Source organism: Anarrhichthys ocellatus, unplaced genomic scaffold (assembly GCF_004355925.1).
Source record: "Anarrhichthys ocellatus isolate YVR2014 unplaced genomic scaffold, GSC_Weel_1.0 scaffold66, whole genome shotgun sequence".
Taxonomy (NCBI): Eukaryota; Metazoa; Chordata; class Actinopteri; order Perciformes; family Anarhichadidae; genus Anarrhichthys; species Anarrhichthys ocellatus.
Genome location: NW_022280096.1, coordinates 66,484 through 83,379, shown reverse-complemented (window position 1 = coordinate 83,379; position 16,896 = coordinate 66,484). Strand labels below are relative to the sequence as shown.

Below are 16,896 nucleotides of genomic sequence, written 5' to 3'. Positions count from 1 at the left end.
TGAAAATATATGATTACTAACCATATCTCCAGCTGCAACCACTTTGAAGATAGTGCTGAGTGGGGGGGGGGGGGGCATTATATCACTTCTTCAGCTAACATTTAGCTGATAATCTACAAAACACTAGAAAAAGCGTTGCATGTGTTTTTTTGACAGAGACAAATCAAGAGCATATTTCCGTTGATGGCTTCACCACAGAGGACGTGATTTATCTCAATGCAAAAAACAAAGTCATTTCACCGGGACCTGTCACAATAACTACTTTTGTTGGAGGATATATTGCAATAACTGATATCATTGTAAGATAATTTTGTCCTACTGATATAATAATTAGATAATCAGGGCTCAGCACTATCTTTAAAGTGGTTGCAGCTGGAGATATGGTTAGTAATCATATATTTTCAGTGATTAAGATACTATGCAGTTATACGTCAGCTCAATAATAAAAATGTGACAAAAGAATAAAAGCTTCATTAAAGTAACTGAACGGAGTTCCTGTTTTATCCAATACTTAATACAGAATTTTAATTTGAAGTGTTATCAGTTAACAGATAGCTACACACAGGCAGCGTCATCTGGTTCAGGCTCTGACTGCAACAGCAAGATCTAAATATCACAAATGCAACGAATGTTTCAAAATGGATTTGTTTAGCTCTTTGCTGTTGATTACATGTTGATAAGTGGATGCATCACATAAAGCAACAGCAGATATGAACGTGCCATCTATGTTCTCATCTAACTCTCGACAAGAAAGTGCATTAGCAAATGTACCTAAATGTCTGTTTAGTTAACTTAGAACACATCATCCTCTTTGAGTTCGTCCATCTTGATGACACCCTCTACATTTGATTTGGACAAACAGTTGAAAGTCAAAGACAGCCAACACTAATGGTGACACTTCTAAAACACTAGATCACCGACACCACAGCGGAGACATCAGAGGATCTCGCTATGTCTCGCTGGGTACCTCCACCAGGAGCCAAAACACGTGTCTGATAGCCATCTTTAATTTTGTAACAGAGAGCAATATGTGCAGTCATGGTAAAGGGAGGCGAGTGAAGCATCATGGTCCATCTGTTTGGGCAGGGTTTCCCTCAGTTGTGAGTAGTGGAGGTCCGCTGCATTTCCTGTTTTGATGGCTGTGACTGCTAATGTCAGGAGTGGGTACAGTTTTATAAAGTAAAACTAAGAGCACAACATAGCAAAGACCATTTATTGAACTGTTTGTCGCCTTGTCTCTCGTGTTTGTAGTGAGAACTCCTCAATAGAAGTATAGGACTCTTTTGGAAGAAGACAACAAGGCCTTTCCATCAGCGCCACCTGATTAGGACAATCAAATCATTTTTGTTGAGTACTTTCAGCTTCATTGCCCTCTTGGGAACAAACTCTGCAACTCAATTAAATTAATTGATATTAACTGAGGAAGCGGGAGGAGTCTCATTCAAATCCCTCTGGACCGAAACACCATAACAAGCAACGACATGGGACCTCGACAGGACTGCGACAGCTCGGGCACATCTGCACGCTGTGTGCCGAGTCTGGCCGAGTGTCTAGTGTCGACACGGGGAAATGTCAGGGTGAAGTCACCACTTGGCACCCCCAAAGCCCACAGCACCTTTCCTTAAAGGCCAGGGCACGCCGGCACTGCTGCAAGGCCAGCTCGATGCAGCAGGTCGGTGGGGGGGGGCAGGATGCTCTAAAGGAAGCAACACATGATGTGTAATGACTAAACACAGTTTGATAAAATGGCTTTTAGGCAGGCAGGAAAGTACCTCTTCAGATACACAACAACAACAACAACAACAAAAAAAAAAAAAATTTAAATCACAAAATTCCAGCCACTTCCAGTGTTTACTAGCCAACGCAGCTCCATCTTTAGCACAGAATAGGTTGTCCAGATGGTGGCTGGTGGGGTAAACCAACTAAGCAGCCGCAGCCAAACTTAACCACCATTTGACTGATTAACTGCCATCCTGTTTGTCTGCCTCTCTACAGTGGGCCAAACTGCTGCCTGTTTAACATTGTCGTTTCAGAAATAGATAAATAAACAATACAAGATGCCAGCAAATGTGCCAAACGGCCCTTCTTTCCAGATACTTGTGTTGCCGGCTGAATCATAAATGTGTCTCGTTTCAAGGGGCGATGATTTGCTCCTGCACGGCCTCAGACCGCTGCAGCACGACTTTCAGGGCTTTAAGAGACATGCAGGCCAGCCAGGCGTGCTCCGGCAGCTAGCTGGGCCTCTGCGCCAGATTAAAAAAAAATATATATATATATAAATTAAAAAAAAAAAAAAAAAAAAAAAAAAAAAGGTGAGTTGTTCACATTCCTGCTTCATGCACAAACCAAACCCCCAATGTCCCACACACACATCCATCATCCTTTTGCACAAATGATTGAGTTGCTTGCTTGCTTGCTTGCTTGCTTGCGCGTGCGTGCGTGCGTGCGTGCGTGCGTGCGTGCGTGCGTGCGTGCGCGCGTGTGTGTGTGTGTGTGTGGTCCTCCTGCGTGTCGTTTTCTCCGACTCTGCTTTAACCAGGGGAGTGGGAAAAGTTTTAAAAAACTATTCAAAACATTCTGGGTATGTGATCTCTATGCTGCTGCGCTGGAAACAAAACACAGATCTTTACCTGATTATGACAAAGTATGTCTGACAGACAGCTAGGTTAGTTATCAACAAACCTTCACATACACACTCCCATAAAAAAGGAAACCAATATGGCATGCGAAGTGGCTGCGAAAACAGAAAGTGAACCAAAGAGGGTTAGGTGCACTGACAGAGAGGCTTCTTCCTGACGTAAGCGTGCGTTTCCATAAGAATAAATGGTAGCCTGGAGGATAAGGACATCTTTATGAGATCTTTCCTGGATTGGTATCAAAACTCTGACTGGGCCTGTTTAACATCCTCCTCACTACAGTAAATATCCTTCTGTGTGTTTGGTTACTTCTTTGCAGTCGTCTGCCTTGTACCACCTTTTTGTTTTGGGTGACATGACACTGATTAATGTGTGTTTCTTGCCACTTAAACATGCTGTCATGTGTGTTTCATTTGCAAAAACACAAGAATAAAGTGGCCTTGTTTTTAGTTTGAGGGAGGAGAGAGCAGGCCAGCTGAGCCTCACTACTACTATAAAAGGAATGTGATGGGGAAGGGAGGGCCACTGCACCACCAACACGAGCAGCCTATCATCTGACCAGAACAACAAAACTAATAAAGACAGGGAGGCTGAACACCGGCCAAACAAGACGAAATAGACTTGCTCACCCCATTCCAAAAACTCCAGGATATTCTTCTCTCTTCTGATTGGGGAGTTGTTGCACTCATCGTAGAGGCAGACCAGGATGTCCAGCAGCGTCTCCACACTCAGACACTGGCCGTTAGACTGGGCTGGCCCGTCCAGGATCAGCTTCTCCAGCTTCTTCAAACGCACCTCTCCCGACATGATTATTCCGGCTTGCTGGTTTTTGAAGTGATGATGATTATGATAGAGGGGAAATGAGCGAGCACCTCCTCGGCCTGTTAGTTAGCACACAGGGCCTGTAGAGAAGTTATGTCACCTTGAATGTCTCGACAATTATAAAACTTTAAGTTGAGGACGAGCCGGGGGATAAATCCGCGTCAAAATCGCCCAATTCATGATCTCCCTCGAGAAGACCCAGTAACTAAGACGCGTAGCACTTCCCCATTTAGTAATACCTATCCCCACAGGGCATTTAGGAAAAGAAGTAGTTTATTACAATCACAGACCCTGGCTGCCCCGGGCCGGCTGATTTCGATGAAATCCCAACGTAGGCTGGCAGTTTTCTGGTCTTCTGTGTGAGAAATGGAGAATAAATGGAGTCGAGGCGGTTCAACAGATCCCCCTGAGTTGTTGTGGCAGATATTTGGGATTCTCCATTCTTGCAGTAACCCCCCAAAAAATGCAGGGCAGATCTGCAATGCTACAAAGCCCCAGCGCCCCTCCTCTGCTCCAGGAATGGAAGGGCGACACAGGCTTAGTTAGCAGGCTGCTAGGTTAGCCCTGTAGCTAGCCAGCGAGCTAACGTTAACGTTACTTTTCCCCGTTCCTAAATGCCATCGTTGCCCCTTTTCCCCGTGAGTTGACAAACAATACGCACAGTGTTAACGCCGTTTCACTGAATGTGTCCCCTTTCGACAGTATTGGTTATTTCCCATCCAACTGGAAAATATTCCCTTGTTTTCACAACTCAGTGCTGGCAGATATGTTCTTTAAATCCCATTCTTCGTCCAGAAAACCAAATGTCTCTTTAGTTCCTTCACAGTTCAAACACAGCGATTAGCTCAAGAGTTCCGACAGCCCAACAATAAGTTAGCCGTCAAAAATCCAGGTCCCTTTTTTGAAGGTTATAGAGGAGCTCGTTTCACGTCAAGAGCAAAACTGTAGTCTAGTCTTGCTTATTCCGAATACGGGACTCAGCCTAAATTACCCCCGTCCTCTCCTCTCCTCTCCTCTCCTCTCCTTTCCTTTCCTTTGCTTTGCCTGCCTCCCCCGCCGGTCGGTCGCTTCGCTTCTTGTCGTCTTTGCACAGTCAAGCTACCAGCAGCCTGCTGCCAGAGACTTTCGACGGGGAAAGACAGCCGAGTAGACAGCTCTGTCCGCTACGTCGCACTGGATTGTGGGAAGTAGAGCTCGGTTATAAAATATGAATGAGTTACAAATGGACGCTTAGCTCGCGACACTACATGTACACATTGAAAACAAAACTTAAGAACCTTCTCAAAATACTTAACCTCTTCCTTACTCAATATATAATGTCTAAGCTGCAACGCCATACGTTTCGAGACCGCCGTGTTTTATATACCGTACATTTTCAACTTTCACGCATGCGTAAAGCGCTGAATCTTCAAGCGGCCATCTTTGACGCGCCATTCCTTGAACGCCTCCTTTTCCTTTAGAGCTGGCAGCATATCTTCCCACCATTATAGCATCTCTGGTTGCTGCTGCAGGCAAAATCCCAGATCATCATGGCGCCCGTCACAGCATCTGCTGTGCGGGAGGGGTGATCGGGGGTGGGGGCTGTCAATGTTGTGAATGGAAACTGCGGGCTGTCTGTCAGTCTGCTGGTGACGTGGTGCGGAGAGGACACATTTTCTGCAGAACTGGGACAACAGTGAGTGCTGTCCCTTTAATTAAACCTCTGCAATGGTGTAGTCTGCATCATTAATGCAACCTGTGCTGAGACCTGATGGCTGTTGCAGTGGGACACATTCAAACAACCTTCAGACAGTAGTCACACTTTGTGTGTGTGTGTGTGCGCGCGTGCGTGCGTGCGTGTGTGTGTTTATATATCAGTATAGCTTTGCATCTACGTGCACTTTTCAGGCCAACATGGCATCAGAAATGGTAACTTTGATAATTATGTGTGGTCTCCACAGGCCGTGACGGTGGCTTGTGTTCCCAATTTCATTTCATTTGAAAATGAGGAAATTATTATTGCATCTCTCATACTTCTGACTGCCCCTCCCATCTCTCAAGGTGTGTCTAGTTAGTCCAGCTGATCCTCTGCCCCTTGAACTGTTCTCACTGTGAGAGAAGCTTAAAAACTCTCTTTACATAAACAAGCTTGTGTAGCTTTGAGTTGTGTTTTCTGATGACCCTGTGTTCCTGCAGGCTGTCACACTTTTCATATGCACAGATCCATAAATGAGAATAAATCACACAGATCAATAAAGTCTGTATATCCCACAGACAGTTATCAATTGATCAAACTAGCTGCACAGTGGTTACCCGTTTGCACTTTTTTGTTTGTTTTAATGAACCTGTTGGAGAGGCCCCCATGCTAACAGTACCGGTAGCAGAAATGTCATCTTATAAATAATTAATAAATTACTGAGTAAACTGATATTTCACCCAACGCTATCAGCCACAGTGTGTTGCTCTGAACTATCATCCTTTTGAGGTGAGGTGCTTATCGCTGCTCAAAGTACATCTATTAATGGTTAACAGCCTGCAGCTGAACGAGTGTGTGTGTGTGAGTGTGTGGGGGGGTAGAGAGACTGGCATAGAAGCATAGTGTCACACACCAGCAAACATGCCAACATAACATTAAACACTTCTGAATTTCAGAAACGGTTTAAATGGATTCTTGCTGCAGGCCTCTGTAGTGCCAGGCAGAATGAAGAAATTTGATTTTTCATCATTATTACATTTATCTTTAAGTTTCCTTTTGAGTAACCTACAACTACAACAACGATACATTTAAAATGAATTTGAAATATAATGAATTAATGGTTTGGAGACAACACTGCACACTTTAAACAGCATCGATGGGGACTTTACTGAGATAATAGCCTATTCTGACTGAAAGCAGGGAGCCAGATAATAATAATAATAAAACAATTTGCAACATCTCCAGTCATATTATACATATAGATGTTATTTATGTATTATGTCTTTAAAATGTATTATAAATAAGGTGAAGAAATGAATGAATAACAATAAAAAAAGGAGATAAAAACAATCAAAATGGAATATTTAAAAAGTAGACAATAACATGGATCATTACAGTACATGCAGTTATAGTGGAGTTCAGGTGCATAATTCATAACGGAATATAAAAGTGCAGTAGAGAAATTATGTGAACGGGTGACGTATTGAGTGTAGTTTCCGGTTTGAGAAGAACCTTTTTTAAATCGTTCCTTCACTGTCCCAAATTACACAACGCAAACAGAGTGTTTAGGGTGGATGTTCCCTTTAAAGCTGCGTATAGCGTCACTAGAGCGCCCTCTGCTGTTCAAACAGCCTCCATGCAGCTGTTAAATGAGGGGGGGGGATTTACTCTGGTATTTACTATACATGTTTTATTGTGTGCGCTTTAGGGTCGTTTTTTCCTTTTGCGTGTAGATATTGATCAATTTATACTATTAACAGACTATATTTTCGTTTATTTTGTGGATTTATGCAGAACTTATACAGACATATCATCCACCAGAACCTAAATATCTAGATGTGTCATTTTTTTAAACTTATTTTATTGGTTGGATCCGGTTCATTATCAGTATCCTGCACACTAAAAGTCTCGCCTATGTCGATTAATTAAAAGTTAATCCTAAATATTAATTGTTAGTCCTATCTAATCACGTCTGATTCTATTTGGCTACGTCTGCGCTAAACCCTCCGTCTCTGCGCTGATTGTCCGCCATCAGCTGTGTGAAATGCAATTAGACTGCCCTGTACTCTGTCTAGCTGTGGAGGCCATTGAGCAATACTTGTATTGTCCCTGCACAGGTCTAGCGCTTTCGCCTCTGACAGACTGCTCGATGATTATTGGCTGCCGGCTCGATGGATGGATCCAGACTGCGTCTAGAGTGCGTCTTTATGACGTCTGCAGCTGCGGGGGAAATAAGAGGGGGTCTGTGCGAGCCATTAAGGTGCAAACTAGAGCGCAGGTTCATGTCCCCAAATATTTGATATTGAGATAAAGGAGGCAATAGCAGATCAGGAAGTCGGTGACAAAGCAGCCACGTGAATAATGAGGAATTTGCGCTGACCACCAACACAAGTTCAATATTGACTCTTTGGCGCAGCACCGCCTTGTTGCCAGGGAGACGCCGCACGAGATGCTGATGTCTAATGTACAAACAACCAAACTGAAGCCAGCTCTCGGGGGCTCCCGGTAATATTTGTCTCAAGTAGAGTTTAATCTGGGCCCTCTGCAAACAGCAGCCCTGCCGAGCAAAGGGGATGCCATGTTTCACAAATGGAAGGGAATGACCTATAAATTGGACCGCTTTTGAATGCAAATGCCTGGATGTTAATTAACACCTGAGTTGTTGATTGTGGGAAGCTTGTTGGCCTTTGATTGAAAAGAAATGGCACCTGGGAGCATCAGATGGAGCTTTGAACTGGGCAACTTGTCTTTGATTGGCATGGGAAGGAAGAAAGACTGAGAAATATCACACACAGGGCATCTTAATTTCCCGAATTAGGGGTTGTAATGTGAGGGAGAGAGGATAACGCAGGGCTCCTATAACAGGAACTTCGACTTGGCCCTTGGCTGGACTGGACAATGAGTGTGCTCTGAATTTACATGTCTGCACCGATGATTCTGACTTCAGGTGATCCGGTGGAGCAGTTTGGACCTCAGCTGAGGGCTTGGACTCTGTGTTGTGATGATGTTCATATTCAGGGGTCTACTTCTTTATAACCAAATTAGATCATTTAAAAAAATTAACAATGAGAGGAAACGTTGCCATTTTTCATTCGTCAGTATTTGGAAAAACCCAGATCCTGCCTGTAAAAACATAACTTAACAGTGTGCATCTCTGGCATTATTTACTGTTTTTAAAATATAATTAAACATAATTTTACATGCAGTATGTAGTTTTTCCTTCTTGTTGTAGGCCAGGGGAAACAGGTTAAGATTAGCCTCTTAGGCTAACTCTTTCAGTGAAAAGCTTCCATCATGGATGAGACCAAGGATTATACAACATGCACGATTGCAAATAGCTGTTGCAAATTTCATTTGTCCTTTCAGTCACACAAAAAGAGAAAAACTTTTGGTGTGCTTGGTTAATTAAAACACAAATGCAACAGCACCAAGACCATAACTCTGCAATGAAGTCATTAGTCTGAACTCTTTGCACACACACTTTTGGATATTTGTTTCATACTGTGAAGCATTGCTGCATCCTGTGATTGTAGCACACATGGGGGTTGCGTTGTGCGGTACCAGGCCTACAGCAGATCATAATTTGTCTCGCTTGTAAGCTGCAGGCAGTATAGCTGGAGCGAGCGGAGGTCTGGCAGTCATCTGTCATTTGCTCTTCCTGTGTGCCCCTTCAGTCTGTCTGACATCTCTAAGCAAACACGACCCAATACACAACCACAGGCCGGGCCTTCTGGGCAGCCAGCGAGAGCACCCCTCTTCTAATGTTTGTGTGACAAAAAAGGCAAAGGCAAATCCTCGCAATGGAATCAGATAATCACCAACCTGTGAAGAGCCTGCCCCAATCCACATCCACCGCCGGCCCCCCTGGATTAACTGTCTGTTTGGCTAATAATTTTAATCTGCCCGAGAGGGCCAAGAATGGGTGACAGGGCTCGGAATAAACATCTAATCCGCTGGTCCCCCCTCCTCCCTTTTTAGAGCTCTGCACCACTTCCTCCTCGACCCCCTTGTTATACACATGTGCCAAAAAATGATCCGACTGGAATCGCTTGCTGCTATTTTGCCCGATCTTCAGTCCACTTTTTTGCCGGACAAAAATTGCTCTCCGGCCACCCAGACAGAGATAAGGCCGCTGTGTGACAGACTGTTGCCAGACTGACATCGTCCAGTGGAATGTACACATCAGAGTGTGAGGTGTGTGTGTAGACAAGGGTGCTACTGAAGACAGAGGGCACTTCAGGTTCACAGGGTCAGGAGATGTCTGTCTGGGATGCATGTGTAGCAGCACAGAACACACTTCAGACAAACATTTGGAGAAATAACCAGCTATGACTAAATTACCAACACTATTCAGATTATACTAAATTGAATGGACACAGAAGTGAATTTGGGTAATCCGACAGATGGGTTGTTGACATTAATAATCATGTTTGTAGTCAGTTATATTTTGTTGATCATTGTATCATCACAATAACAATAAATCCTGCCAAATAGTGTTCTCCTTTTCTCTTTTGGGGCAGTGAATTCCCAGAAAGAGCATTATGAACAATCATGATTTGAATTTTGTGGTGCATTTGGCTTTCAAAAATACAGTTGAGCAAGTATGTAAATACATAAAGTGTACAAATAAATGGTGATTTGATTGTCTGATTTCCCACAATCCAGATGAATCTTAATGACCATTTATTTACACCATAAAGAGCCAATTTTTAGATCCTCATTCTGACATCAAATGCAACACAGGCATAGCTTTTAGTGGAACTATGGTGAAGTTACACCCACAATACGGATGGCACTCGAGTCTAATTGTTGCTGTTTGAAGTATGGCCACTTAGATATCCTGTTTAGGATGGGGCTGTATTGTCGCACCTTTGTTCTGATAAGGGTCCCTGCCCCCATTGACAAAGTGCGAACGACTGGGAGGGCCGCAACAATATAAGGGGCCGAAGGAGTGTCAGGGGGACACTTTCTATCTCTGGGTGACTCGTGCTACTGTGCTGCTGTTTATCACACTGAAGTTTTGACTCATGGATTTCCTCCGCGCTTGTGTCCTCTGCACCGCTCTCCTCGGTCTCGCCGAGGCTTTTACGCACCAGGATATGAAGGACGCGCTGCTGCAGAAACTCGGGTTGGATGAAGTTCCAAAGATCCATAAGAGGGATCTGGAGAATCTGGTTGTTCCAGCGCATATCAGAAACAAGTACACGTCCATGCTGAAGATGCACCAGAGCAGGAGACGCAGATCTCTGCCCAGTCTGGCGGGCATCCTCAGAGGAATCCCCGGTAATGCAGGTATGGCCCGTTTCCATTTTTAAAATGCATAACATGTAATTTGTAGCAATTCAAATGGAAATAACTTTGACACAGATACCAGTTAAAGTAAACAGTTATTTACGTGCGTAATTATGACACAAGGTGCGCAAAGACTATTTTACGCACAAAAATGCCTTTACCAAACGGACATTTTAAGCTGCTCGGAAGAGAGAATCGCCCATAACGCTGACATTGCTCTGTGTTTTAGATATTTCCGGGGAGTATGTGTATTCCGACACCACTCGGCAACGCATAGTGTTCGACATGGAGGCGAGGATTCCAGATAACAGCGAGGTGACCATGGCGGAGCTGAAACTCTACCAGCGGGCTTCCTACCACAAACGCTTCGCGGTGGAGAGGAAGAACCACCGGGCCGTCAACAACGCTCGGGTCAGCATCTACTGGGTGGATGTGCTGCCCAACGGATCCAACCGGACATCACTGGTAGATTCACGGTAAGGGATCGTTTCCTCACGGCGGATTTATGTAAATATCTTAATTGTCGAGCAATTACTGGGGGACATCATCTCAGTCTAAGTGGCTTATCTTAGTAATAATAATTCAATTGTATTCATCTCCAGGAAATATCCGTTGTTTTTTATTCTTCTAACTCCTTTTAATTAATCGCCCTTATCTCTCGTGTTCACAGGTTGATCCCCATTCACGAGACCGGCTGGAAGAGCTTTGATGTGACACAGGCGGTGCACTATTGGTCCAAGACCCAGCAGAAGACACCTATGCACATGGAGGTGTGGATCGAGGGCGAGAGACCCGGCAGCTACGCGGCAGAGGTGGCCAAGAGTGTTCGCTTTACCACCCAGGAGCAGACGGACAACACCTTGGGAAGGCCCGAGCTCATCCTCTACACACTGAACCTCGAAGAATACGGGTAAGGGCGCGAGCGTTTGATATACAGGATATTTTATCAGCGTGGTAATTGGCCCACACCCTCCATTTTTTTGTCATATTTGCATTGCAAGTTAACTTTCTCATGGTTTGGAGAAAGAGCACATGGAATTAATTCAAGCGTTCTCCCAAATTGTAGTGTTTTATACTTCTGACTCTTTGTGCTTAAGTTATAATGGAGTTCTAATAAGGTCTAATTGTGTAGATTCACCCACTAAAAAACATTAAATAACATAGTCGGATAATTGTGGCAAGCAGGGGCGTAGCAAAGAGACTCCGGGCCCCCAGAGAAAAAAATAAAAACAGCATGAGACTTTCTAACAGCGGCCATCTAACTGTTCTTCATCCTTTCCTCCTCAGTTCTCGCGGCGACTGCGACATCAACCGAAACAAAGACACCTGCTGCAGGGAACAGTACTTCATTGACTTCCGCGCACTCACCTGGACCCAGTACTGGATCATCGAGCCGGCGGGGTACCAGGCCTTCAGATGCACCGGAGGCTGCAAGCAGCCCAAGCGCAACTACAGCTTTGGGGAGAGGCGGTGCACGGTGTCGGAGAGCGCCCCATTACCCATCATGTACCTGGTGAAGAAGGGGGACTACACCGAGATAGAAGTGGCCGAGTTCCCCAACATGATTGTAGAGAGGTGCGCGTGCACTATGGACAATGTCTCCATAGTATGAAGTCATAGACAGCTACTATAGTACTTTTGTAATCTCAGACTGTAAGTACTACAGTGATATTATAGTGTCTTTTCATTGGGATGTTGATATGTTTAATGCTGTTAAACAACACGTCTAGTACTTTATATTTAAATGGACATTTATCTGGAGATTTTCACACAACATGGCAGTCCTGCTGCCATAAACTCCATCTCCTTCCATCAGCACTTTTATATATTTTGTAAATTTGTTATATCTTTTTTGCATTGAATCTGCAGCAATCATTCAAATTCTGTCTGATGTGTTATATTTTTTTCAAGCTGTACATAATATGGATGAGTTTATGTTTGGAAAATAAAATATTTAGTTTCACTCTCTGGTCCCTCCTCTTCCCTGCTGTCGAGCATTCGGCTGTCTGGGCCCCCATTCGCATTCATGATCACATTCACATGCGGGCCTCCTCCGCCACCTCTTCATTTACACTTATAGGAAACTGTAGAGAAGAGCAAATCATTTGCCTAATGACTTGTAGCATTTGTCAAGCCGCGGGCACACCGCTGTTGACAAACCGACTCATAATGCTTTGTTTGCGGTGGGAAGGAGCTACATGGCCACATACGGAGAAACGTGTAGTCACTTGGCATTAAGCCGGAGAGAGGGCTCTTTGAGTGTTTACATCGGACTTAGACTGGCCAAATCAGGGCCAGTAGCTAATGCACTGTTTGCTGTCTGAATGGGGGGTCTTGTCATTCACTAATATGCTGCTGATGGAGGTAAACATGCTGCCCTGCCAAAGACAAGCAGCTGTCTGTCTGGGAGGGAAGTGGATTCCCAGCATGCACCTGGAAGCTACAAGAGACATGATGTGATGTAAAGAATGAATATCACACATACTGGTACTCTTATTAAAGTATTCACCTCTCACAAAAGTATCTGTAGTACATATACACCAATATCTGTGGTATAAAACACCAGTATCTGTAGTACATATACACCAATATGTAGTATATACACACCACTATTTGTATTATAAATAGACCAGTATCCATAGTACAAATACACCAGGATATGTAGTATATACACACCAGTAACTATCTGTATTATAAATATTAGCAAGTATTAGAAAGTCCCATGCTGTTTATTATTCTCACTTTAACAGATGAAAATAAACAAGTGAGATGGGAACATTTTTGTTTTTCATTTCGTTGCATAATAATTGTGCACACATAGATATTCTCCTAAGAAAGCCAAAACCTCACTTTTACTTTCTTAAATATTCAGGTTTGAGGTTTAATAACATTTTGGATTGACCGAGAGCTCTGTAGTTGTTCAATAATAAAATGAATCCTCAAAAATACAACTTGCCTAATAATTGTGCACGCAGTGTATGTGTTTTCTTTTGTGTATAATCACCTGAAAACAAGATTTGTTGTGCTTTTGTCACCTTAGATTAGAATACACCACCATCCAGAACGCACAAAACAAACAGGTTATTTTGGTTCCAGTTGGATGCACCCTGCAACCTCACCACCAGATAGCGCCACATCCCACACACTGCACCTTTAAAATATGAAGACAAAGAAACACTCCAACCAAATCAGCGTAAAGATTATTAAAAGTACAAATTAGCACATGCGTGCAACAACATTTCCAGGTCAATGAACCAACACTGGAGCAGAGTTAATTGAATATTTTTCATCATTGACGGAACTTTTTTAACAATGGTGGAAAAATCTGATGGATCGGGAAATCCCACGTTCACAGAGTCTGGTAGGTTCAGTCTCCCATGTGGCAGCGATGAGAAGTCGTCTGTCCGAGGCAATAATGGGAAAAAAACATTGATCTGCTTCGTGTGTGTTGACATGAAAAGTGACCGTACGGTTGGTGCTGTTTCTCCACTCATCTTTTCTCTACATACCCTTCCAGATACACAATCTATGAGCTTGATCTGTATATTAATGATTCAAAAAACACACACGTTCAGCATCAAGAGCGCTGCCACCGCCTGTGTGTCAGTCGAAAACTCAAATTATGTTGCAAGACAGATGTAATCATTTCCAAAATTCAAAACTAAAACTGTGTGTGAACACCAAATCTTTCATCATGACTCACACTGAATGGACAGCTAGTGACGTTCACTGAATTCATCAAAAGGTCTATTTGATTAGAATCACAGACTCCGAGTAATAATAGATTGTGACAGAATTTTTACAACACAGTTTGACGCCTCGAGCAGGCCAACAGTTTGCTGATGTGCTTCAGCGGTCGCAGCTTTACGGAGAGTGGCAAAGAGAAAAACACTCTCCAGCCATGGCTGCAGATCTGTGAGGCTCCACTCACGCACAACTTTGAGCTAGATGCTAACATCAGCATGCTAATGTACTCACAATAACAAAGCATGTGGATGTTCATCATCTCAGTTCAGTGTGTTAGCATGCTAACATCACTCAAGTACAACTGAGGCTGATGGCCGTGCGATTAGTTTTGCAGGTATTTGATCATAAAACATGTCGATTTTGATCTGGTGATGAAGGTAGATCAAAGGTCCCCGCGTCAAAGTTCTAACAATTCATCCTCTGATGTCCGATTGTCAAGATATTTTAAATCAACCCATACCAGCTTGAGGAAAAGTCAGAGGATCACCAAAGTTTATCCTCTAGAACATCTGTAACAAATTTCTTGTCAATCCATCCAACAGATATTTCACTCTGAGCCATAGACTGTATTTAAGAAGTGGACATATTCCCCCTGAAATCACTCATTGGTCTGTGGACTGTCATTTTTGAAGCCTTGAGCATGTTGCCCGCCGCCATCTTTGTTTTTGTCCATCGCCATCTTGTTTTTTGAACTGAAAACAAACTGTGAAAGGGTTAAAGTTGTTAACTCCCAGACCAGACAGCGTAGACAACCGAGCTGTAAATCACCGCGTAGCCCCGCCCTAAAGCATTCCCTGCTTTATGGTCTGTTTGACTCTAAATGGACCATAATTTACTAAATGAACATCATGCTGTATTGAAGAAGACTTGAAACTAGAGATTGAGACCATGAACTCATGTTCACAATGTTTATAAAATCTGTTTAAAGCGATTTGAAAGTTTTGTTTTCTAGGAAGACAGTGAGCCAAAGCATAAAGGCAAAGCTACACAGTAATGGCTTAAAGTTCCCATATTGTAGAAAATGAGATGTACTTGTTTTTTTCTATTGTAAAGCCAATTTAGTTGCTATATAAATACTGTGAAAGTAAGCTTCAGTAAGGTTGTGATGTCAGAATGACAGTCACCTGAAGTGACGCTAAACTCTGCTGCAGTGACGCTATGAGCGCTGGTACCGCTGACCAATCAGAGCAGACTGGGCTTTCTTCCGAGAGAGAGAGCTCTTAAAGAGACAGGCACTAAAACGAAGCGTTTCAGAATAAGGCTGACTACAGATATATTCAGACAGACCGCATGAGAAAAATAAAAATGTTTTTTGAACATGAAAGCATGTGAACATAGAAACCAGAATCCAGAATCCAGAACATAGAATCCAGTAGAAACCTTAAATACATGGATGAACCTGAAAGTGAGGATTATGTCTTCTTTAAAAACAACGTTAATCTCTTGGAGTGGATCGGTTTAAGCCACATTAAATCTCCACCAATTTAATGTTGAAAGATGATCAAATCTGGATATTCCCAATGCGGTGAATACTTTTCCACTGTAACAAACCACAAAGTCAGTGTGTACCAGCTTATTTTACTTTAATAGAGTTGAGACAAATTAAAAAGGAAAATACAGTCCCAGTTTTTAAAACACAAATATAAAAACCGTAAGATAGAAAAGACAAATCTCTAAAAGTCTCAAAGCTTTTTGCATTGTTGGTTTGATAAAAGACCTGATATACAACCTGCAACATAAAGCAATAAAAATATAGTCTGTTGTGTTAGGTTATACTGTAAACTCAAAAGCTTGCATTCTACTTGATGTATGTATCCAGAACAATAAAAACGGGAGGGCACAAACTCTCCACACATTTAAATATAGTTGACAATTCACACAGCAGTACTGGGGCAAACTAACACTTTCCTAATCACAATACAGTTATTACTCCAAGCCAATTAATTAATGAACATTCGTGCACGGGTTGAAATAGTGGTGTCGTATTTACATGTTTATTAAATGTCAACACAGCCAGGTAAAAAACAAACAAAAGAAACACACCACTTGTAATCTACGGTGACGGTCTGTCCAGCTCTGCTGTTCTAGTGTTGGAACACAAGCAGGGTGTCCTCTGCCAGGAGAACGTGCCGGGACACATTATGGGCTGCTGGACGAGGAGCTGCCATTATTGCCGGGGCCACACAGTCACCAACTAGGAACTCTGGGGGAGCTTCAGCGCAACAGAACGCCTCCAAGTTGATAAAGAGTTCCTCTGCTTGGTCAGGAACAGGTCCTCGTGATCAGCTGGTGGCGTTAATAGGTGGAAGGGTTGCGACACTGTGTAGCCCTTTAGGTTTGCTGGTGAAAATGAGTAACCCTGCCCCGCTTTCTACCACGTTCGTGCCGAACTAGTATTGGCAGAAATTTGTTCAAAAATTAAATAGTGGTGAAAATATACATTACAAAAAAACAAAAAAAAACAAAAAAAAAAAAAACAAGTCTATTGTGGTTCTGGTTTGAGATTATTTGGACCGATGGTTATGATGTTAAAATGGAAAGTGCCCAAGTGTCCTAGTTTTAAAGCATGTAAATAATAAAATGGCTTACTTTAGTCCTTAAATGGCTTGGTGAAAATACTTTCTCAAAGTGATGTACACTAGAATACCTGAAGGACATTTCCAGGATAGCTAGAAGGAATACTTTCCTAATGGGGTGTAAGGGGGGGGGGGGGGGGGGGGGGGG

At 43.1% G+C, this 16,896-nt stretch overlaps 2 protein-coding genes across 10 annotated transcripts in view; one reads left to right on the top strand and one right to left on the bottom strand.

Moving 5' to 3' along the window:
- The window catches only part of cdc42bpab (CDC42 binding protein kinase alpha (DMPK-like) b), a 67,524-nt gene extending 62,926 nt beyond the window's left edge, over positions 1-4,598 (bottom strand). For 5 of the 9 annotated variants that reach the window (XM_031872753.1, XM_031872749.1, XM_031872752.1 and 2 more), the window contains exon 1: positions 3,266-4,597. In XM_031872753.1, coding sequence (XP_031728613.1) covers positions 3,266-3,443 — 178 coding nt within the window. In that variant the 5' untranslated portion in view covers positions 3,444-4,597. Of the gene's footprint in view, positions 1-3,265 lie in introns of all 9 variants that reach the window. The other 4 variants (XM_031872745.1, XM_031872748.1, XM_031872747.1 and 1 more) reach the window with 2 other exon arrangements.
- Positions 4,599-10,160: 5,562 nt separating this feature from the next.
- lft1 (lefty1) lies at positions 10,161-12,037 on the top strand. The gene is made up of 4 exons (XM_031872755.1): positions 10,161-10,425; positions 10,655-10,901; positions 11,096-11,335; positions 11,713-12,037. The coding sequence occupies exons 1-4, from the start codon at positions 10,161-10,163 to the stop codon at positions 12,035-12,037; spliced, it is 1,077 nt and encodes a 358-aa protein (XP_031728615.1).
- The last annotated feature ends 4,859 nt before the right edge of the window (positions 12,038-16,896 follow it).

Coding starts and splice junctions, on each gene's coding strand:
- lft1 (XM_031872755.1), top strand. CDS start 10,161: ATGGATTTCCTCCGCGCTTGTGTCCTCTGCACCGCTCTCCTCGGTCTC. Junction 10,902..11,095: donor ACATCACTGGTAGATTCACG/GTAAGGGATCGT, acceptor TCGTGTTCACAG/GTTGATCCCCATTCACGAGA. Junction 11,336..11,712: donor CTGAACCTCGAAGAATACGG/GTAAGGGCGCGA, acceptor TTTCCTCCTCAG/TTCTCGCGGCGACTGCGACA.